Source organism: Xenopus laevis, chromosome 3S, assembly GCF_017654675.1.
Source record: "Xenopus laevis strain J_2021 chromosome 3S, Xenopus_laevis_v10.1, whole genome shotgun sequence".
NCBI lineage: Eukaryota > Metazoa > Chordata > Amphibia > Anura > Pipidae > Xenopus > Xenopus laevis.
This window is the reverse complement of record NC_054376.1, coordinates 80804656-80829806: the sequence shown is the minus strand read 5'-3', so window position 1 is coordinate 80829806 and position 25151 is coordinate 80804656. Positions and strand designations below refer to the sequence as shown.

Below are 25151 nucleotides of genomic sequence, written 5' to 3'. Positions count from 1 at the left end.
TGTCTATGTTGCCTTCTCTTCCAAATTGCAGTCCTTTTGACCAAGTAGACACTCACAAATGTTGTAATAATTCTGAGCACCGAATATATGCAATCCCACTCTGGCAAACTGTATTAGAGTCAGAACATGGACCTGCAATTGTGCTTGCTATGCTAAACCCTAATGATGCTGAAATGTTAGGGGGAAGTACTGCATTGTGGGTTAAGAACGTGGCACGTTAAACCCAAAATTTTATTTCGCACACAGCACTTGAGGTTGTAAATGAGCTCTACCAAGTACATGTAAAAAAGTAACAATTTAAAATCTGCCTTTACAAAGATGACATATTTCCAATGGTGACACATCTCCTTACATCTCTCCCCAATTTACAGCAGCATTTAACCAAATATCACAACCTTTTAGGTATAGAATAATTTGTGGCATAACAGAACTTTGTTGTGTTAAAATAACTCCTTTACAATTAGCTTGCTAGGGTTTTTTGTTTCTCATTATTGAGAGTATGGCCGGTCAAAGTAAAAGTGTTTGGAAGTACTTTTCCATACAAATGTAAGCAGTAGAGCAATACCCATAGTAGTAGAAACAAATCCCCTAGATTAGTATAGTTATATAGTATCTGTCTTAATCCATCTCGCTCTAACAGGATGTGTCCATATTGAAGGCAAAATTAACTTTCCTAAAAAGCTAGCAGGTATTAGTGAATGTAAAGCAAATGCAATTTAGATTTTTACAAGAACAATTAAACAAGATCTGCAAAAAGCTTCACCATACATCACCCTTTGGTTAGATGAACAATATTTACTGAAAATGCTGAGATGCTTTGACAGCAACATAATGTATTAAAACATGTAAGCTACAGCTTTATATGTGTGGTTTTATATTAAGGATAAGCTTTTTTGCTTTGATAAGAAAATTTTGCCTTATTGAAATGTCGCATATCCATCTGATTTGTGATCATAATATCTACCAATTGTTACTAGGGAGGCACCGAATCCACATTTTTGGATTCGTCCGAACCCCCGAATCCTTCGTGAAAGATTAGGCCGAATACCGAACCAAATCCGAAGGGGAAAATATTTTTTACTTCCTTGTTTTCTGACAAAAAGGCATGCAATTTCCCTTCCCACCCCTAATTTGCATAATCAAATTAGGATTCGGATTTGGTTAATCCGAATCCTGCTGAATAAGGCTGAATCCCGAACCGAATCCTGGATTCGGTGCATCCCTAATTGTTACAGCAGTGTTATGATGAATATATGGAAGCTTGTACGTTTTTCTGATTAAACTATGTTTTCATTATAAAGCATAAAACATTTCTGTAACCATCTAAAAAGTTTTTTCATGGTTCTGTTCTATTGTATAAGAATCTTTTTTTTTTTTTTTTTTTTTTTTTTTCCCCCCCCCCCCCAACACATTTCTGGATGATTGTTAGTGCTTGCTTTGTTTTCTTATTAAGATCAGAAAAGCATAAAAAATTCATTGAGTAGAAAAATGATTTAAAGGATTGTGCCTAGTTATTACGTTAATGTATGCTATCTCTGTTATGGAAGATGCAGTACATGCTATTTACTACATTGAATATATTCAAAAATAATTGCTGACAAAAGCCACTTGGCAGGCCCTCTCAGAAGTACATCTTGTAATCTGAATGTTAATGCTTTAGATAGCTATGCACAACTACCTATTGATGTAGTTTAAAGACACATGCAGTAGGCAAGCATTAGTTCAAAAGAATATGTAGAAAATAGGTATTGTGCCAGGTTTTGCCTTGATCCTTTTTTTTTTATTATTATTTTTTTTTAATAAATGATCAGAGAAGTTACTCCTGCATTCAGCAAGCTTGCAGTGGCTAAACTTTTTATTCATGCAAAAACATCTTGGCCCTAGACATTGTCATTTGTAACCAGCTTTGCCATTATCATAATGTCTGGAGTTTAGGGAGTTGTAGCACACTGTATGATAGTCTGGCAGGGGTGCAGTATAACACTGAAGTACACTAACCTGTACATGTTCAGGGGGTTGCCATATCTTTAGGCCTATAGCACATGTTTTTAGTGCATGGTGCCCTTAGAGAGAACAGCAGTGCTCAAAATGTTTAAAGTCTCCTGTCACCGCTACCCATATCAAATTGTGTGACAGATGTAGTTGAGACCAAATTGTAAAGTGAGTGTTTCTGGGAAATAGTCACCTGTGACTGCTTGTGTTTGGAATAGGCAGAGCAAAAGTCCATACCACAGTGATCAAAAATGCTTGCCAAAAAAAGTTTGGCAAAGACATTAATTCCATTTGCATACATCACCCAGAGACACTTACAAAGACTCCATAACAGAGACTGCAAGAGATGGAAAGTGGTTTTACACCAACACATACAGTAAATGTTTCAAAGGAGGGCCTAGTTTGAGGTGGGTAGAGTCAAGTACTTAATGTCTAATGGCTATTTTAGCTATAAACACATGGTAAAAACACCTACAGTAGTTGGTGGCCTAACAGATAAGTGCTCAGTGGTACCGGGTGATTTATATTCATATAATACACAAAAGCTATGAATTATATGCTTATAAACGGTGAGTTCTGATGTCATTTCTGTCACATGACTCACTAAAATTTGTGCATTATAATTAATGAAGTACCACCAGTTGCAAAATATAAGGATATTAGAAGTTACCTTGGAGTTCCATGACCTGTATAAAAACACTTGGCCTTCAGCCTCGTGTTTTTATATGGTAATGAAACTCCTCGGTAACTTATAATATCCTTATAATTTAAATGAGGGGGTACTTTATTCACTATACAAAATACACAAAAGCTATGAATATCTTGTAAATGATATCCTTATAATACACAAAAGCCATGAATATCTTGTAAATTTTATCCTTATAAACAGTGAGTTCTGATGTCATCCGTTATAAACGGTAAGTTCTGATGTCATTTCTGTCACATGACTCACTGAAACTTGTGTATTATAATAAATAAAGTACCCCCAGTTGTAAAATATGAGGATATTAGAAGTTACCTCGGAGTTCCATGACCTGTATAAAAACACTCCGCCTTCGGCCTCGTGTTTTTATATGGTCTTGAAACTCCTCAGTAACTTATAATATCCTTATTTTACAAGAGGGGGTACTTTATTCACTATATAAACTGTGAATTCTGAAGTCATCTGTTATAAACTGTGAGTTCTGATGTCATTTCTGCCACATGACTCACTGAAACTCACCTTCGGCCTTGTGTTTTTATATGGTCATGAAACGCCTCAGTAACTTATAATATCCTTAAACTTTACAAAAGGGGGTACTTTATTCACTATATAATACACAAAAGCCATGAATATACTGTAATTTATATCCTTATAAACAGCTCTTAGTGATGTCATCAGAAATAAAAATGGAGCTTAGTGATGTCATTTTTGTCACATGACTCACCAAAACTTAATAAAACTTAAGGCCTTTGGCCTTGTGCATTTATATGGTCATGGAACTCCTCGGTAACTTATAATATCCTTACATTTTACAACAGGGGGAACTTTATTCACTATATTAGCCCTGTGGCAATGGTGTATTTTTGATTTCTATAGTTCTTTTAACTGTAGTTTCTCTTTTAACAAATTCAGTATCTTTATACCTTAAGTTAAAAAAAAAATTCATAGGACAAGATTCATACAAATTAAATGCTATCAAAGTATAGGAATTGTTTTGTCTTCTGTTAAAGTGAATTTGCTCCATTCAGTAACCCATATTAAACAATCCAGCCACCATTGGTTTGATACTCCTTTCTGTCAGAGCCCGAAGGCGCAGTTTGGAGTGCGGACCAAGGAGGAAGCAACTAGGCAAACACAGTTCGTGGTACTAAGGGTTTAGGCAGAAGAATCGTCGGTTCAGGCAAAGGTCGGTCCAGGCAGCAAGATAACGTGGTTGATATTCCAGGCAGAGGTCGGTCCAGGCAGCAAAATATCAAAGTCGAGGTTTCAGGCAAAGGTCAAAGATCAAGGAATCAATAATAGTAAGCACCCAGGAACTCAGGATAGAAGAACCTATACTCGGGCACTGAGAGAACCTTCTGGCGACTTTAAATAGGTGGATTTTTGCGCCAAAACGCGACGTCACAGGACGTGCGCCAGAATATGCGCCAGCGTCTGCACGTTTTTGGACGCCAGCGTCTAAAGGATGAACCAGTGTAAATACGCTGCGCGAAAACGCCAGCGTCATGCTTGCATCTGACGGTCGCATGGCCATCTTGGATGTGCCGAGGACGCCTTACACTTTCAAAGCATGGAGATAGTCACACTGCAATTCATTTCTTTTAGCCCCATAAATCTCCTCTTACCATTTTTGTACAGTGCATATGAGTGGTGCAATAAACACCTTTCCAGGACCTCTTTATCTCTTAACACAATTTAAGTGAAAATCCTAGAAGCTGCATTAGTTCTCAGTGTAATACTGTACTTTAGTATCAAAGGAGCATACTGTTGAACATCCATTGTTACAACTATAAAAATTGTGATACTTCAGCTCACTATGTCTTTTCCTGTTAAGGTTTGAAATTCATGATTGCCAGTAATGTCCCTTTAAAACAACCCTTCATATTTGAGTCTGGAATAATAAGACATGAATTTTCAGCAGCAGGTAAAAAGTACTAATTGGCGGTGATGAAACATAGTTTTGTATATATTGCCATTCAAACTGCACTTGTTTTGTTCTGCAACAGCTTTATATCACATAGGCAAGTAACAGAGCATTTTAAATCAGCCTTTTTGCTCTTCCTTTCATTGTCTATCATTCTGATGATGCCCAATTAGATATTGCATGTGTTTCCCAGATGTTAAGAGTTGTCAAATGGCTCCATGCCTACCTATGTTTGTTTGCAGATGGAATGTTGTAAGTGTGAACGTAATTTGTCTAATTAATGCTGATATAGCCTGTGGAGGGCCTGTGGTGTTATGCAAATGCAGACTGTGTGTCTGTCATCTGTAGTTCATTTTAACTGACAAATAACTGCCGATACTTACAGTCTTCACTATTCCAAATATATTACGTTTTTCTGTTTATCTTTTTCATTTGTATGTCAAACAGTGGTTATGATCCATAAAACAGAAGAACAGGTTCCCCCCACACCCCCATCAGAAAACCACAGACATATCTGCTTGGAGTAATACATGATAATTTAATATGACAGGCTTTAAAAGGGGTTTTCACCTTCCAAACACCTTTTTCAGATTGTTCACCAGAAATAAAGACTTTTTTCAATTGCTTTCCATGTAAATGTTCCTGTCTCTGGTGTTTTAGTCTGACAGTTTAGTAATCCAGGCACATATTCTGAACTTTTAGAATTTGTTACATTTCTCAACAGTATTTTTTAAATCTATGCAACTATTGCATCAATTATAACAGCTGTCTATAGCGAAACCCAGTGACTCTACTCAGCAGGGCAAAAGAGAAGAAATGTATCAACTAAATTTATCAATTTAAAAATTTTACAGAGTTGGTGCCCCCCCCCTTCACTGCTAACTTTACACCTCAATATTATTAAAATGTTCACAAATAGAAAATAGTAAATAACTTCTTTTTAATGTTGGTTTGAGACTATAAGTTACTAAACTATACTATTGTTGTGATGGACAGATACAACCTTATTGTCATGTTTATTTTATATAAATTACCATAACTAAAATTACCAGTTACTAACTTAAAGAGTTTGTCAGTAAATACAGTAGGAATCTGTACTTATTTTAAAATTAATGTGTATTTCCATTATAATCTTGATAAACATTTAAATATTAGCTTATTTTTTATTCTACAGCTACAGCACTTTGATAAAGTACTCCCAATAAAAAGCTTGGTGTATTTAAACATATGTCTTTATTGCTATATTTCCCTCCTGTGCCCATTGCTCTCTGCCAGCAGGGGAGGTGGGCCCACAGACCCACCTGCAGATCTCAGCCAGAAAAAGATGCCCTCAGCAGGGTTTTGGGGGCCCACAGACCCTGACCTTCATGGAAGAAGGAAGGCAGCACATATGGGTTGCCAGGACCCATCAGGTTTTCTCATAGTGCCCTGATGGTCCAGTCCGACCCTGCAATAATCAACCATATTATACTAGGGCAGGAAAGTGCATGATTTCAGTAGCTGTGTTCATTAGCTATTGTCAGAAATACATCACTTACAATTAATTGTCTGCTAGTCCTTGACTAGGAGGAAGTTCAATCCTGTGACTTTCTGCTATGAATAGGCCCAGATTTCAAAACAGTATGCATCCCTTTTCAACATGAGCTCAATGAATAGGGTTGTGTTGAACATACTTGTCTTTTGTACTTTCCAATCCCACAGAGCTAACAAATATAATAATAATAATAAATAATAATAAGCGAATTACCAGTCTACTGAGAAGCTTCTGATAATGAGCTGCTCAAAGGGTGTTACTTAAAACAGGGAGGTGTTGTTTGTAAAGAACTACATAGGGAACTCTTTGCTCTTTTTATGAAGTGGTAGGCAGTGGTAGGTTCAGGGAATATAGTTCAACTTTCAAATTAGTGCTTTATAATGGCAAAAGTGTATTTTTTATCTATAGGCAGAATGTACAGCACTGGCCCTTATTCATTATATTATATATAAAATGTATATACTATACATCTAAGTGCTTGATGTGCATAGACTTTCTTGATGATTTTTCTGTTGAAAGCTTCGGCTGCATATTAGATGGGCACAACTTATCCAAAGTATTATAATGTTCACAAGCTTTATTTTTTATTTTTTTGCAATAGTGTGCGCCAATTACCACATTTGTTGTAGTTTGAAGCCTTTGGGCAGGCTGTTGGCCACACAAATATGGTATGTTATCAACAATTAAAACAGATTTAACACACATCAGTTATTTAAGTGGTAGCCAAAAAGTTTGAAAAATAAATATATTTGTATATTAACCTGCTTACCGACAAAGTACACTGCCATGCCAAACATTACTGCTCATTATTATGGTATCAAAATTGCATTTGCTGTACAATACCAATCGACCACAACTATTTAAATTAAATCAGTGTAACTAAATGCAGCTGTATATTCAGTAAAGTTTCAAAAAATTTTGAATTCACTTTGCTATAACATTTTTTTCTATTTTGATAAGCAATTTAAAGCCATTCTTTGTGAGACTAAAGTAGGAATCTTCTTTTCTAAGAATGAAATTGTATGAATTCTTCATAACAGGCAGTATATTCTGCTTCCATTGCTCATGCTGTTTTCACATAGATGTTATTTTACATTTTGCCACATATTGCATTTGTTACTGACTAGTAAGAATCCAATTGTTAGCTTTCACATACTGTAGCAGTGTAAAATTAAATCTTTTGTAAAAGGAATAGTCTCTTAAGAATCATATAGCAAATGCTGAAAGTTCATATAAATATGCCACTTTCAAAAAAGATTTGTCAAAAGGGTAGGTTTAATGTTAATGATTATTTCACATAAAATGCAGGGTTTGTGAAATTCGATTTGAATATAGCAAAAAATATGAATAATTCAAAACAAATCAAAGTCCTACATCATATATTATTTTTTTACATAAAGCGGACAGGTGATGGCATTTTTCTGCAAGATGACACGAAGGTACAGTTCTGAAAGTACCATGTCTGCTTTGTGCACTATAGCGTATTTGAAGTATATCATTTGTATTGGAAGGATTTACTGTTGATTGATAAAATGTGACCTATTCTTTACTGAAAGTATTATTCAATAAATGGTGTGCAATGGAAGTGCCGCATTATACTTGGTATGTTAGCTATATAACTACAGAGAGTACTTGCCTTTTTGTGCTCTTTCCATCTAGGTTTACAGATAGTGTGAAGCTTTATATGTTGTGCTGTAAATTGAACTTTCAGTTTTGTACGTGTACTATTGTTTTGTATATAGCAAAATGTTGGTCTCATGTATTGTACCCTAAATTCTTCCTTTTGTCACCTAAAACAGTACAGTAGAACATACGATTTACCTTTTCCGGGGACCAGAACAAATGGTGTAAATTCGAGGAATATGGAAAATCAGGGAAATGTATTGTTTTATATATTGGTGGGGACACAAAAAGAAACTAACAATGTTGAAATGTAGAAATATTTAAAACCAGGGGATGTAACATTTAAGTTTTACTGCTCTAAACCTTCCAACATTTGAAAGATCAAATGAGGCAAACATAAAACTATGCCCATGTTCAGCCTGCATTGCACCCAGTTATCCACTGACACTCCCACACCACTCTGGATCATTGAGGTATGCTGCTGGATGCTAGCAGCCCTTCTGGTTCTGTTCCTTAGATGGAGGCATTAGCATTGTCAAATTAGCAGGTATGTGCAGCATTGTGTGTTTGGTTTTAGCAAAACATTTACAACTTAAAGTTAAACTCAATATGCATCAGTTAATAGTGCTGTTCAGCAGAATTCTGCACTGAAATACATTTTTTAAAAGAGCAAACTCATTTTTTATATTTAATTTTGAAATCTGACATGGGGCTAGATACAGTGTCCGTTTCCCAGGTGCCCTCAGTCATGTGACTTGTGCTTTGATAAACTTCAGTCACTCTTTACTGCTGCACTGCAAGTTAGGGTGATATAACCCCCCTCCCTTCCTCCCCAGCAGCCAACCATCAGAACAATGTGACGTTAACCAGATAATGGTTCCCTGGTAGCTCTAAGAACAGCACTCAATAGTAAAAATCTATCTCCCACTGTGACATCTTCAGTTACATTGAGTAGGAGAAACAATAGCCTGGCAGAAAGCAGTTCCATCTTAAAGTGCTGGCTCTTTATGAAAGCACATGACCAGGCAAAATTACCTGAGATGGATGCCTACACACCAATATTACAACTAAAAAAATACATTTTTTGGGTAAAGAATCAAATTTTACATGTCACAAATTACAAATTTTCATTGTGTCTGGTGATTTACTTTCAGAAAAAGCTAGCACTTCACTTTTTGGAACTGGAAAGTATTTTGTTTCTCCTTCTATTAGCTGGACTTGGATTAGTACTATTGAATGCTGTTCTCATAGCTACCACTAGGTGGGTTGTGGGGAACATTTTTAGCAATGCAGGTGTCAGGGAACTGTTATCTTGTTACCTTCCTGTTGTTCTGTTGATTAGCTGCTTGGGGGTGGAAGGGAGGAGCTGATATCACATCAACTTTCAGAGCAGCAGTAAAAATGAAGTTTATCAGTCACGTGGCTGAGGGCACCTGGGAATCCGATATGTCTAGCCCCATGTCAGATTTCAGAATTAAATATACAAAAGTCTGTTTGCTCTTTTGAAAAACTGCTTTTAATGCAAGATTTTGCGGGAGGAGAGATATTAACCAATGCAAATGAAAATAAAATCCCTTTAATGGCAGCTACTGACTACTTGAGCTAAATTATGACCTAGTTTGTATTAGACTGCTTTCATTATTTAGCAAGGAATGAAAAAATAATGTTTAATCTCTGTATTTACTGGTGTTTATTTCGTGTCTTTCCCATTAGTGGGCCAGAGGTGGTTTAGACAAGACTGCACAAGTTTTTGGCAGATATGAATGCACTGACCTCTATGAGAACAGTAGAATCATGTTTGCGAAGCAAAAGCTCTGTATATTGGCCAAAAATTCTTAGTCTTTCACACAAATTTGTGTAAACCTATGAACTGGTTCTTACTAACCGATTCTCTCATTTTGCAAGCTTCTAAAGAAGTGAATTTTTTCCCAGTTTGGTGTGCCAAATCAGCCTAATCCAGTCATTTTACCTGTGCTACCGATAGTATAACAGTAGGGACCTATGCAGACCCACTTGGGTAGGTCTGGATGAATGGACCAATGCCATTTTCATGGGAATTTCAGACTTGACCCAGATCAGTAGGCAAGCCTATTGAGTTTTGTCTATTTGCAAATCGTAAGCTATAGTTGGGGTCCAACTCCACATATTGCATGAGAATATGCAGCTGAAAGACCATTCAATCAGTGCATTTGCAACAGGGTAATTACTGGGGAAAGATTTGATTTACAGGGCCAGACTAATGTATATGAAGTTTTTCTTACTCTTCAAATGATGGTTTATAATAATTTCTGTTTTTTTAATAGGCAACTTTTGACTAAAGCACTTTGTATTTTAATTAATATCTGTACTGTTTTCAAGCCAAACCCATTATATACTTTATGTAATAATGTGTTAATTTTTTCTGTGAATTCTCTGTAAGCTGCTAATTGTCATTTGTTTTACTAGTACATTTGGTACTATTAATAATAAGTAATAGTGTTGAAACACATTTTATTCCATAAATATGTTGTTTTTCTAATATACATTTTTGCTCAGTTTTTTTTACTAAACAAAGGGTATCGTAAACACTGTGTTTGTCAAAAAATGATACCATAGATAGAATTAATAATTTTCAAGGAAATTGATAATGTCTAAAACCTTTCTATCATTTTTATAAAATATATTCTGGCCTATTTCCTTTTGGCTGTGGTTTTTACAGAATTCTGTTTAATCCTTTCATCTCTTTTCTTCCTTTTAAGCCCAACCTCAGCGCTTGCCTCAGCCAAATACTTCAGCACTGGAACAGAGCGAGGAAGAAACTGGCAAGATACAAAATGGTCATGTAGGTCTGAGTAATATAAATGGAATCCACAATGGGGTCAAACATGTTCCTGCAGATCACAGAAACATATCTGCTCCTGTTTCGCAAAAAATGCACAGGAAGATTCAGTCCAGCTTGTCTGTAAGCAGTGATGGGAGCAAAAAAAGCAAAGAGAGTTCAGCATATTCTCAGAAACCAAGCGCTTCACCAGAAGGTAAGAGTGGGTAAGAGAAGGTAAGGGTGAATCTCTATAGTAAATGTATCAATACAAACTCTTTCCATGCCAGGAATCATAGAATTTACAGTGCCAGTGCTTTAGTATCTCTACAATTTCCAGTTTTGGATCAATGTGTGGGAGTTCTTGAGATTCTTTGAAGTGTCAGGTACATTTATTTTGATGACTGAAATGGGAAAAATAAAGGAAACCATTTTGCATATACAGCAATGAGTGGTCAACCTGCTTCTCTTTCAGCAGTAATGGATCTGGAGGCCAGCAAGGACATACTTGATATATATTATTTAAAAAATTATGTTTGCTGTTTACATGCGCATTTTCTTACTTGTTACTGCTTGTTTTTGCTCCTCATACACCAGAAATAAAAAGTCGATTGTGAGTGCTACATGGAAGTGTTTGGAATAACAAGCAATACTATCACATGAAAGCACTTTATTTAAATGTAACCAGTTTTTAGTGTGCACTTGTAAAAATTGTGTTTGCTTAGCTAGCTTGTAGCAATGAAACATGATCCGTTAGAGCTTTCATGTTCCCTTAATGTATCATGCAGAGCTGTTTTGAATCCAGTGTAAAGTACTTAAGTGGTGATAACAGAGATAAAATAATATTATTGTTAACAATTATTACAAAAACTAGGAATGTTGCAGCTGTCAAAAACCAACATAGTATTGAGTGTATAAAATGTTTTCTTGTTAATGTTGAACTGTGAAAAATAGGTTGTTTTATACAATTCGTAATTTAACAATTTTTTTTATTATTAATATGCAAAAGTTTCATTCATAATTGCTTGCAGAGGTTGTAGCAGATATCAAAACCAGTCAATGGTTATAGGAGATGCAAGTAATAACTGTTAAGGATAGATTATCTGTGAAAAGAAATAGCAGACTTTGCTGTAGAAAAAATAGGAAGTTTAATATGTAAATTGCAATTAATACAGATAGATCACAAAGTATATTTTTAGAAGCATTTTCAAGAGATATCAGTCATTAAAATATGCAGTATGAATTACGGAAAAGGCAGTCTCCCATAGACTCCATTATAATCAAATAATCCAAATTTTTAAAAACAATTTCCTTTTTCTCTGTAATAATAAAACAGTAATTTGTACTTGATCCCAACTAAAATATAATTAACTTTTACTGGAAGCAGAACCAGCCTATTGGGTTTATTTAATCTTTACATGATTTTATAGTAGATGTAAGGTATGAAGATTAGGGCAAAAAATAGGGCTTGTGCTGAAAATATTTTTACCTAATGTTTTAATTAAGAAATATTGTTTTTTTTTTTTGATCTTGCATTAAAGACATTTATATTGACTGTTAGTCCCATTCCAACTACATGCTTAATACAAATAGCTAGATACAATGAGTTGCATCTGGGATTTGTTTTTACAGAGGACATCTCAGTGGACTGCTTTTGAAAAGCAAGTACAAGCCAGAAATTTTGAATTGGACTTTGTTTCAATTTTTGTCCTATTTAGTGCAAGAACCATAGATATTTCTTAACTTAAATAATATGCAAAAAAATTATTTCAGCAGCAGTTGTTAATCAAGTATTCTTCTTTGCACAATAAAATATATTATCCAAAATGTTGGGGATTTGGGATTTCCCATTAAAAGTGACTTTGATCAATATTGGTCAATGCAAATGATCTTGTAAGGTCTGCAAGGACCGCTTACGTGACAGATCTACTTACATAAAAATAAAATAACCTTAAATTTTTTTTTTTTTAAAAAATTGTTTTATAGAAGTGGAAGGGTTGAGGTTGGACTTTGCTTAATTTCATTTGTTTAGGGGTACCTCTTTTGCTGTTGGGACTGCTTAGCATAACGTAGCAACAGGGTCCTTGCTTGGCACTAATAGCCATTTTTAACTTATTTTGCACAGACACACTTTGACTGTAGAGCATGTTGTTCCATTTAGAGACCAGCACGCCAAAGCTAACTTGCATAAATGACATAGGAAAAACATTGGACTAATTATTTGAAATTCATTGGACCTCGGGTTTCCAGATAAGGGGTCTTTCTATAATGTGGATCTCCATACCTTAAGTCTACTCAAAAACATTTACACATTAAATAAACCTAGAAGGGTTGTATTGCCATCAAAATACACGTAGATGTATGCAGCCAATATATTGCCATTAAGTACAAGCTTCTATTTTATTACAGAGAAAATAATTTAAATAATTTGCTTAAAATGGATTTTATGGGAGATTACATTTGGAGCTTTTATATCCTATCCTTCTGGGGATAAGGGATCCTATACCTGTATATGTTTTATCCATTTTCATTACTAAAACCAACCTTTGCATTTTTTTTTATACTTTACACATTGAATTACGCAACCCTGCATCTGTCTGCATGCCAAAATGAAGCTTTGTGTGTAACCAAGATGTAACCTAAATACTCTAAATTTGCCATACACATTTAAATATTTATTTGAAAGTGAACTCAGTAATGAAAATGTATTTAAAGAACTAAACTATTAAATCAAATATGGCTTGAAATTCTAAATCTTATACACAGAACTTACTGCATCAACCCTGAGGTTCTGCCACCTTGGACTGGTACAGACCCCCAAAACATAATGTGAAGAATTTCTAGCCTAATTCTTTTTTTCTAGCCTAATTCTTTTTCACTTTTAGTTCTCCTTTAAAGGGGACTGTCACCCTAAAAATAAATTCCAAATCCTATTGTGATGTTAGTCAAGCAAAATAAATTTCACATACACTATATAAATTATTTTAATCTTGTTTTGTTTAGTCGTGCAATTCACAATCACATCAGGCAGGCAGGAGCCATGTTGTAGAATCTGTTATTAAAGGGGACCTGTTATTTTAAGAAATAATTCCAAATTCTTTTCTATCAAGTTGGCAAAACAAACTTTACTTACACTTATTACTCACATTTATCAGTTACATTTTGTTTCCTTCAGTCTTGGAATTGCACACGCAGCAAGCAGACAGGAGCCATTTTGCATCAATTTCTTTTTAAGACAAATTTTGTATCACCCCAAAATCTTGTGTATGCACCAGAATGGGGAACCTAATGCCCATGCGCAGTTCCCTACATAATTATAGAGTGCGAGGAGGCAAGAAGGAATGCTAGGAGTGCAGTGACATCCAGGAATTGCTGAATGGAAAGTTAAAGTAATTCACTGCTTCACCTCTATGCCTAGAGGTGGGGCAGGTAATATTTGATTGGCAACTCAGATATTTAAACATCTTTACAACATGTGTGGATGTTTAATTAAAAAAAGAAATTTGGGTTCCATGTTTAATTTGCAAATGACTTTCATTAAGGGAGTAGAGTGATGGACATGTTGTTAGAGATTGAAATATTCACATTACATTCGGTATATTCCTTACTAGTGATGGGCGAATTTGCGGCGAATTTGCGCGATTCGCCACCAGCGAATAAATTCGCAAAACGCCCGTGAAAATTCGTGGCAAAAATGCTGGCGTCAAAAACGAGACGCTGGCGCAGTTTCGCGAATTTTTAGCCGTTTCACGAATTTTGCGCGAATTTTTCTGCGAAGCGAAACGGCGCAAATTCACCCATCACTATTCCTTACATACATCAAAACATGTTTCTTTATTGGAATCTGACCGGTTCAGAAATTGTTTTAAACACTTGTTTTCATTATGCTTTGTTAAAGTTTACTATAATTTAGTTTGAATAGATTTTCAGTGTTTGTGCACATCATAAAGAAATTACATGCTAATGCTATGGAGAATATATATAATGGTGCCTTCCAGGGTGACATGCCAATTTAGATCTGTATATTTGAAAGTATTTTTATTAGAAGAAAATGCTACTAGAGTGCATGAATCTACTTCAATCTTCTTCTGCCAGTGTGAGGAATGCAACATTGTCATTTCTGCTTGTAAGGTTTCATTTGAATAAAGCTTTGATAGATTTTCCGAGAACAAGCCTGGGTCAGCAACATCTTTCAACTTGTTATGTAGCTGCGTTCAATTGTATCTTGTCTCAAGAATGGTTAAGTATTATTGTAAGCATAATATGCATACAGTAGTGCAGCAATTTCGCACTTATTTGTGCTTGTTGATATGCAAATTGAAACTTCTACAGTAAAGTGTGCCTTTTCATCTGTGCTGTACACATTCTATTGATATTTCTAAAAGGAAAGTATCGCCAAAAATAGGCTAGCGTAGCTTGATTAATTTAAAAATGAATTTTATTTTTTGTCACTGGTCTTTCAGCATATTTGCTATCTCTTCCTTTTGTTAGGAACACTACCAGTACAAACTATTATAATAGAGACAGGATAAGTTATTCTGTATTTTTAAAGGGGATGCAAAAATTTAAATGTCAATATACATTCATGAAAGTCTGTCCTTTGCTTCTGGCCTGGTCCTGACTGATGAAACAGTGTAGAAGAAATCAGGGGTCATTTATCAGTCCCCTGGTTGCAAGAGCATGAACACTAAGGGGTGCACCCTTGTGCCCACCATCTACAGAGCCCAAGGTTGTGCTGCTGTTTGTATGGTGTGCCGGATCAAAAATGTGGTACTCTGTGCAAAGAGCAGCTTTAGGAGGCACAGCCCTGTCCTTTACTGCCTGCCTTAGAGCTGTAATGACATGCTTGGTCATAGGCTGAATGACACACATGGTAAGGGCGAGGTAGGTGGGCACGCCTATACGGAACGCATTTTAGGACATCATCAAGAGAACACACGCTCCTGCGTGCGCTCTCCTAACAAAGAAGTATGCAGACTTATTTTACTCACTGATTCGAAGAGGCTGCAGTCACACCTCCGTGTTGCCCACATATCCTGTTGCAATCTCCCCCCTCATAGCTCGGTCCTCAGCCCTTCCTCCTCAGCCATCAGTACAAACACTCTCTATCCTCAAACCTCCCTCCTCAGCTCTCAGCCCTCCCGCCTTAGACCTCAGCTCCTAGGGCTGAGCATGGAGAGTGGGCTAAGGAGGGAGGGCTGAGGATGGAGAGCATTTGTACGGAGGACCAAGGAGGGAGGGCTAAAGGCTGATGGCTGAGTAGGGAGGACAGAGGACCCAGGACGGAGGTGCAACTGCAGCCTTTCAGGATGGGTGAGAGAAAAAGCAGGTCATGCTGCATTCGTCTGCTATAGGAGCTTGCATGCAGGAGAGCGATTTCCCCTGATGATGTCCTAAAATGCTTTTTTTATGCCTATGTGCCTCCCCCTGCCGGTCTCTTTTAAATCAAGCACTTCCTAAGGCAGGCAGCACTCAATTCTAGACTCAGTCCTCTGGTCTGTGCACTCTGAACATTCTTTGGAGGTCTGTTAGCTGTCTTCTGTTACATTAATTTAATAGAACCACCAGTGTAGTTTAATCTACTAGTAACTTTTTCAGCATTTGTAATGAATGTACAGTTTAAGAATGTATCTTAAACTGTTTTTCCATAGGCTGGTTTTGCTTCCAATAAGGATTAATTATATATTAGTTGGGATCAAGTACAAGGCACTGCTTTATTATTACAGAGAAAAGGGAAATCATTTTTAAAAATCTGGATTATTTTGATAGTCATGAGAGACAGCCTTACTGTAATTCAGAACTTTGTGGATAATGGGTTTGCAGATAGTGGATCCCATACCTGTATTTACAAAGCACCTACAGTACTTACAGGCAGTAAGGTTTTGCTACAAATAATTTTAGTTAATAATATGTATGTACATTTATTTGTGAGTGTGTGTATCATAAACTCTGTTGTATTTTCAATACATTTTTTTCTTGATATAGCTATATCCGTCTTTTAGTTAATCTTTTTTCTTGTTTGAATTAGACGGTTGTGCTTTTTTGATTCTGGCCTGTCTCTTCTGCCAGTGTATTTCATCCTCGGCCTGCATCGGGTTTGCTCCTGCTGTGGATGTTGTTTCCATGTCTGTGTGGGCCTTGAGGTGACTCCAGCTGAGGACCTCAACTTCCACTTTGATTGTGATTTTTCCCTCTGTGATTCTTGCTGTGAAACAGCTGAGTGCCTGAAGATCTGTTTTGAACGCTCTGAACTGTGTGAATATAGCTAGCCGAACGATGGCCGATGTCAGTGATCAGTAAGTGAGTGTATATGCTCTTACTGTGAGACTTGCATGAATATGGAATAGCTAACCAAAAATTAAACCTTTTTTTTTTTTATCCCTTCCCTGTAATAATATAATTATGCATGTGTGTTTATGTAGGGGCAACCCAAAACACAAGAAGTAGTTAACATGGATTGTAATTTTAATAATTTGCCCACAGTCAATACGTTCAGATTGTAAATTGAGCACGGTTAGGTTAATGTATTTGCTCCACAGGCACTGCACTCTTTTATTTCTTCTTATATCTATTAAATCTTTCTGTTTGGAATAAACGTAAGAAAGGAAAAAATATTTGTTTAGTATGCACTTTGTAATAATTATGTCTATAAATTTAAACGGGTGGCAATCTGACATTTTATCATCTGAGAGAGATGAAATATATGTTAAACTTTCAACTGACAATTTTAGCATTCTGTTAAGCAACCCCGGGGGTAAACTAAAGTCATTACTTATGTACCTGTGTTCCTCTACCTTAAAGGAGAAGGAAACTCCTGTTATACTTTGGGTACCAAAATAAATAAATGTGATCACTTGTGGGTGCTTACCTTTTGGCACCCCCAAGTAAGACCTTTCTTTCTCCTTTAAAGAACAAACCATCACAGTTACCTTAATGCTACATGGTGGCATCATCATTTTCCATGCTCCCCTTGTGGTGAATTCATACACAGTACAGTAGAACTTTTGTGCATGCAGCCAGGTAAGGGACACCTGGAAGCACAAATGAAAAAGGCACAAAGTATTAGGTAGAAATTGTGCAGTTCCACAATTTGTTGACCTGCCCCCTCACTAAAGAAAAATTCCTTAATGATGGGGGAATCTGCCAGTCCACATAGGGCAATAGAGTTCCAGGATTTGCACCAGTTCCCAGGGCACCTTCAATTACTCATTTAACAATCATATCCTGTAAATGACTTATTATAAAAAATCTAAATTTTTATTAAATTAGTATATTAAAAATAGTGCATACTGACCCCATATATTCACCTTCTGCTTTCACACCCTCCAGGACTAGTCATAGGTGTCTAATGAAAATGAATGAAAGTCTTCATAATTATGACACAGTTTCTACATCTTTCAGTTATAAATGGCAGTCCAATCATTCTCCATGACCAAGATTCTAGATCTGTTTATAAGTGTGAAGTGCTCATTGTATTATTAATACAACATGGCAGAAAAATACAAGTAGATAAAATAAAATAAAATACAATCAAAGTATTTTTGATGCAATTGCCATTTGTGTTATAGATAGCAGAGTCTTTGGGAATGTGATTTTCCTTTGCTCATTTGCACATCAAAAAACTGTTTCCTTCTGTTGTTAATCGCTAAACTGTTATGATCCTGATCCAGATCAGGGCTGTCCCCTTGTGTGCCCCCCATATGAAAGTCTGCCTGCTGTGTCTGCTTTCTATGTGTAAGATTTTAACAGGTATCACTGCAGAGATTAACTGGCCCCTGCATCAATAAACTCCTGCATTGTTCACAAATATAATCCCCCCCTACATTGTTTACACCTATAACACCTCTATTGTTCACACCCATAAAGCATGAGACCCAGACTGAAACTGCCCATATTGTTCACCTGTGAACACTCATACAAAGTGCTAGAGGGGCACAGCACTGTGTCAATGTATGTAGCACATCTTAGAGTGCTCCTGGTAGGTTTCCCTGTCTTCTGCTCTGTTCTGCCTTCCCTATGCTCCCTGTATGTGCCATACAAAATTCAGAACAGGTATGGGACCTATTATCCAAAATGCTTGGGTCCTGAGGGTTTATAGATAGGGGGCTTTGTATAATTTGTATCTACATACTCTAGTCTGCAAAAAACGATTTAAATATTTAATAAACCTAATAGGATTGTTTTGTCTCCAGTAATGATTAATAATTATATCTTTGTTGGGATCATGTACAAGGTACTGTTTTATTATTACATGAAAAAAGGAAATGTGTTTCGAAATGTTAAATTATCAGAATGGAGTCTATGGGAGATTACCCTCCTTTAATGTGTAGCTTTCGGAGTTGCCAGATAACAGATCCCATAACTGTACTACATATATAAAATCAAGAAGCATATTTATTAGTCGTTGCATTTCATTTACAAAAAAATGACATTTTACATTTTGCCTTGGGTATTTTTATCTCTGTAGATTTGTATGCTTACAATCAAAAATTTGATAAAAGGAAGGTGTTAACATTTTTAATAAATATACATAGCTATCAGTTTTGTATTTTGTCAGATTAACTATGCACCCTTTGATAAATAAGGTCTACGTTAGTTTGTCTACTGGTATCCATACCCATCACAGTTACCTGTTTCTTCAAATAGTATGAATAAATGCCATTTTCTATGCTGCAATCCAGCTGGTTAACAGTTCTACTCTTTCTGCATCATTTGAAATCCTGGCAGGGAAGGAGGGACTAAAACACTGATGTTACAAATTGTAACAACTTCTCCACAGTTTACAGACCGACCGGAACAATGCATTGCACTATGATGTTTGGTTTATTGAAATCACATGTGCAGGGAATTGTGGGGTTTGGAGGATGAAGGCTAAGGACAGCTGGCTTTTGATACAAAGTAACAGTAGTCAGCCAGCTTAGCAAAGTAGTCAAGATCAGCAGGAGAGCAAAAGGCTTAGGGAACTGTCAGAAACCATTAAAAATCATGAAAAGTCTGCATATTTTTTAATTGTATATTGCAAAGTTGCTTGAAATTATGTTTACTTTTCAAAAAGCTTAAGATATGTTTTTGTGGAGTTCCCCTTTAAGATAAGTCTTTAGAGTTTGTTTTGTGTTTTTCACACATTTGCAGGAAATTGTCCAAGTTGCCTCAGTTTCCTTTGAATAAAGGAAAGAAAGGAAAAAAGTGGCAGCTGCTATGTCAAAGCAAGTTCACTTTGATTTTGTTACCATTTATTTTGGTTTAAAATAGGATAAACATATTTATTCAGCGCCTTCCTACCATATTTTAGCTTCCTTATTTGACACACTTCTGTTTCTATATTTACTATAGGTACATGTATTTGTTTAGGATTTGTTTGGAGGATATCTAACAATTTCACATTGTGTTCCCTTTAGTTTTACTAAAAAGTTAAAATATCTGTAGTAACATGTTAATCACAGAGTGGTGAAGAAAAATGTATTTAAAGCAACAATTCATATTCACAAAATGTAACTTTCAAATATTTAATTCTAAATAATTTATATTTTTTTATGTTTTCACCTAAGTTTTCATTGATGTTTTAATATTACATTAGTTTTGCCCCCCCCCATATCCTAGTACAGGAATAGGATCTGTTATCCGGAAACCCATTATCCATAAAGCTCTGAATTACGGAAAGGTCATCTCCCATAGACTCCATTTTATTCAAATAATCCAAATTTTCAAAAATGATTGCCCTTTTCTCTGTAATAATAAAACTGCTCCTTGTACATGATCCAAAATAAGATTTAAGTAATCCTTATTGTATTAGAAGCAGCCTATTGGGTTTATTTCATGTTTACATGATTTTCTAGTAGACTTAAATTATGAAGATCCAAATTACAGAAAGATCCATTTTCCGGAAAACCCCAGGTCCCATACCTGTACAGGTAGTAGCTCAGTCAGACTATTTTCAGTTTTTAAACTATTGAGGGTGGGGAGAATAAAACAAATTTCATTTTTAAAATTACAATTTTATAAAAATTGCAAAAAAAAAAAGAAGGCAATTGAAAAAGCCATTTGTGCGGTACAGTTTACAAACAAGCCATTTTGTGAAGGTAAAATGCCTGTTTTAAAAATTTTCTGCTACTTCATACTACTGTCTGACACATTTGCATTAGTGGCCCTTTTCTTACAGACTGAGTTCCATTTTCATTGTATCTTCTAACAAATATTTTTCTTATTTTTTTTTCCCCATTATGTGCATTGATCAACCTCTGGAACATCAACCTAATGTGTGAAGATGGCTGCGTTCACTGTATCCTAGCCTGCTTATTCTGTGAGTTCCTCACACTGTGTAACATTGTAGTGGGACAGGCATCTTGTGGCATCTGTACCTCTGAAGCCTGCTGCTGTTGCTGTACTGAGGAGATGGGCGATGACTGTAACTGTCCTTGTGACATGGATTGTGGAATTATGGATGCTTGCTGTGAATCTTCAGACTGTTTGGAAATCTGTATGGAATGCTGCGGAATATGTTTTCCATCCTGAAAAACTATACTTTAACTGGAGTCCATTTTTATGTCATAATCCGATATGTTGACAACATCCTACATGCACTGCTACCTGTATGATTTCTCGTTATTTTTACTGGAACCATACAACAGTGAATTCCTATGCTGAGGGCTATATCTGAAAAAGTTTATAGTGTTATACATAGCTGCATATCAGATATCTGTAGTAACATTATAAAACTACGGTATGTATGTTAATAGTAGCCTTTCAGTGTGGTTGTATTATCAAGGTTGCTACATTTTAAGCAGTATTATCAAATCAAACACACCCAACTGGTGGTGTGCTGGTGCTGGTTAAGATATTTAATTAAATCAAGCGTTTTAATCAAAGCATTCCCCTCTTTTTCAAAAGATTTGTAAACCTGCAATGTCAAGGTTAGTAGCAGACAGTTACTAGGCAAAATGTCCAGGATGCACCCAATGTATTTTCTGTGGTCTACATGCCTAACTCAGGTCTCTGATGAAGTGCAGTGACACGAAACGCGTCAGACCTCATGGCGCTATGTGAAAGGTGTACCAAGATGTTTACTGAATAAAGAAAAAAAATTTTTTAAAGCGGAAATAAGCGATTTGTTTTGAAAAGGATCCCAGAGTGCGCGGTCTGAACGACTTACCTACATGCCTAACTCATTCTGGTAGAGCGAGCAGCTGTTCTAAATATACACCAGGCTTCTAGAATCAAGTCAAGTTATAGAAATTGTTTTCTCTTCAATTGAATAGGTCCGAATGTAAAAGTGTAGTCCCTGCTCTAAAAAAAGATATTGCATATCTCATGACCATTCTTGTACTGTCCCATCTCTAATCCTTTATGATTTTAATTTATTTCACTTTATTTAATATAACATTTATCAATATGGTATTGTTAGGATTAAACTCAAAACTTAAACTGTCGGTTATATAGAAGCCATTTTTGGGATAGCCTTAAAGATATTCAAACCTCAAAACTATCCTTTGCTTAATGGTGACTAATATAGGGGAAGCTACGAATTTGATTTGATCTGATTTGGCATCTGCTAAGGATTATATTGACTATTGGATGTAGTCCTCGGCCAATGGGGTCTACAACTATTGACCACATGGCCAAACAATTGTATCAGCCTAGCAGGCTGCCCAATTCAGACAAAAGTTTGCTCCTTCTTAAATCAGTGGGGGAGGAGTTAAAGATGATTACTGGATAAAAAAAATCTCTCTCTAAGACTAGGTTAAAAAAGTAGCAATAGTTTCAAAACATCCATAATCACAGACATCTGGAATGCTTGGACAATATCATACTTTCATGGTTTGGTGTTACTGTTCCTTTAAAATGAAACCCAGTATGGTTGTTTTTTTTGCTATAAACGTATTTATACCAGGTTAGTAAACATCAATTTATAGACATTGAGAGTTATTTAATAAAGGTTGCAAAGTTTTACATCTGATCTAGTTAACCAAACAACCAACCAGCAGACTTCAATTACTGCAAGCATCTGATTTTTCTGGTTGCTTTGGGAAATTTTAGATGCTGGTTAGTTTACAGACACAGTAGCACCTTATATGCAGGCATTGGGTATTTTGAAAATATCAATCGAATTCTTTCCATAATGCTGAGAAGCAAATAAAGCAGGGGTTAAGATCTGTGGGATTGACTGCTGGTTTCTATTGTATTCTAGATTGTGCCTTTCCAGGTTATTGATGCAAGTGTGTACATGTATGGGTTTTATGTATGTTTATTTTTTTGTTTGTATATATTTATATACAAGTATTTAATAACTGGAATCTGGGAATTGGATCTTCATATCTTAAGTATACTGCAATCATTTGCCACCTATAATGATTCATACAGATTAGTTGCCATCAAGTTCAAACTGCTGTTTTCTTATCGCAGAGAAAATTTAAATCGTTTTTAAAAATTAGAATTATTTGCTTAAAATGGTCTATGGCCTTCCTGTATTTCAGAGACTTTGGGTAACTTGTTTCAGGATAAGGGATCCTATATATCATTCGTTATGTCGTGTTGTAGAAGATACTATCCTTGTACAAAGAGGATCTCAATTCAAGAAGAAATGAGCATGTTGAGCCATGTTACACTGGCTGTGGCTTTACCTACACAAAGAGTGCTGCAGCCTTATAGCATGGTAACATATGCTTTAAACACAGTGTCAAAGATTAAGCTCTGTTTTAAGTCACTACACACAAATAAATAACCTTTATTGTAAAGTGCCTTAAAGGAAAACTATACCTCCAGACTGAACACTTAATATGAGATAAACTACCCATTGGTAAGTTGTCTTTTAAAGAATCTTACCAAACTGAAATATACAGTAGCTATCTGTAAATATTGGCCTTTTACCTTGAACCAACTTTTTATGATATTTTCTGTGCTCCCTCATAGATTACCTAATAATACAGTTCTAAATGCAACAGGAAGGGGAGTAAAAAACAGAACTTTGCCCAGTAATTGGTTGGTTTGTGTGCACTGTGAATCATATGCTCCCAGGGGACAGCCCTTTGTGCTTAAAGGCAATTTTCTATTTAGGATTACTCAGTGGCACATACTACTAAAAAAGTATATTTTTATGAAAAAGCAGGGTTTTACATAAAAACTATTTTATGCATTTTTATAGAGACCTGCACTGTACAGGGTATAGTTTTCCTTTAATAACCAAATGAGTGTACTTTGAGACATATTTATCAAAAAGGTGAAAATTTGGCAAACAGAAACTCAAGAGCTCTCTGTTCAATTGTAGAGGATTTTGTAGGAGCACATTTATGAAAGGGTGAACTGTATTCTCATATACACAATAATATTGAACTGATTCGAGAATAGAGAAGTTTAGATAACCATAAAAACCCTTTTGCTGAAGTATAAATATATGTAACTAAAATACACAAAAGTTTACCAAATAAGTTAATACATGCATTCAATAATTAAATGAAATGTCTGTTCTATGATATAAATGTACTTTTTTAGTTAGGTACACAGAAAATGGACCACGTAACTATGTAACTACTTGTTATTGACCACATATAACATTTTTTTTTTTACAGAAAATAATTATACTTGTCCCAAAATTATATATGTAAAGCTATGGTAAAGTTACTGTATATTCCTTAGAAATAGAGCAGTTGGTATTATTTTTTCTCGATCTAACAACTAGAATTTTACTATGTTACTGTTCTGCTCTACAATGATTAGCAATTGTATCATTTGTCTCTGTAGCAGAGAATACAGATGTATAGAAAATGAAATGTTTACAGTATCTTTGCCTTCTTTCTTTTCATGGTAGTTTTCATGTTAAATGTCTTCAGAATTTTTTGCTCTCAGTCATAGATGTGCGTTCAACTACAATTTAAAATGTGAACATGTATGCTATAAAAGGGTTCAGATTTAATGAATTCAAATCAGTGCTTACTGTTACTCTCTCTTTATTATTTAACTGTAGAACACAATAACTTTTTGCTTGGATCCTAAATTTGATGGTGTTTTCTAATCTTATGTAACTGGATATATTCTAGACACTATTTTAAAATAAAGAAATTTATTTTAACTTTTGACACACTAATTTTTCTTTCTGTATGTTACAGCAATGACCATGGTATTTAAAAGACAGATATGTGCAAAGTAAGCTGTATGTGTTGGCTCCAACAATTGGCTTAACCCTGGAAGTGTCAGTTGGTCTTCGTTTAAAGGGGGTTAAACAACCAAAGAGAAACTAAAATCAGGGTACTTTTAGTTTCAATGCCAAGGAAGATCAAATGACATGTGTGGTGCAAAAAGAGACTAAAAAAACTGAGGTATCCGAAGCCTTGATTATTTAGAGTTCTTGCCTTTTACAAGAAGGAGAGCAGAAACCTAAATTCCACGATGGCAGTGGATGTGATCTACTTAGATTTTTTAAAGCATTTGATACAGTACCAAACAGAAGTTTACTGATTAAATCAAGGAATATTGGCCTGGAAAATAATTAGGTTAATTTGCTAAGCACAGCCACAGTAATAATCAGTATGTTTGATTAAATGTACTTGTATCAAAACTCACTATTTCACTTTGGCATAGATGCCCT

At 35.5% G+C, this 25151-nt stretch overlaps 1 protein-coding gene across 8 annotated transcripts in view; it reads left to right on the top strand.

The window, feature by feature from the left end:
- Positions 1 to 24635, top strand: part of mdfic.S (MyoD family inhibitor domain containing S homeolog) — a 51900-nt gene extending 27265 nt beyond the window's left edge. For 4 of the 8 annotated variants that reach the window (XM_041587527.1, XM_041587526.1, XM_041587528.1 and 1 more), the window contains exons 4-6: positions 4530 to 4619; positions 10515 to 10790; positions 20838 to 24635. In XM_041587527.1, the coding sequence (XP_041443461.1) occupies positions 4530 to 4619; positions 10515 to 10790; positions 20838 to 21085 (614 nt within the window). In that variant the 3' untranslated portion in view covers positions 21086 to 24635. 8 annotated transcript variants of the gene reach the window in all.
- The last annotated feature ends 516 nt before the right edge of the window (positions 24636 to 25151 follow it).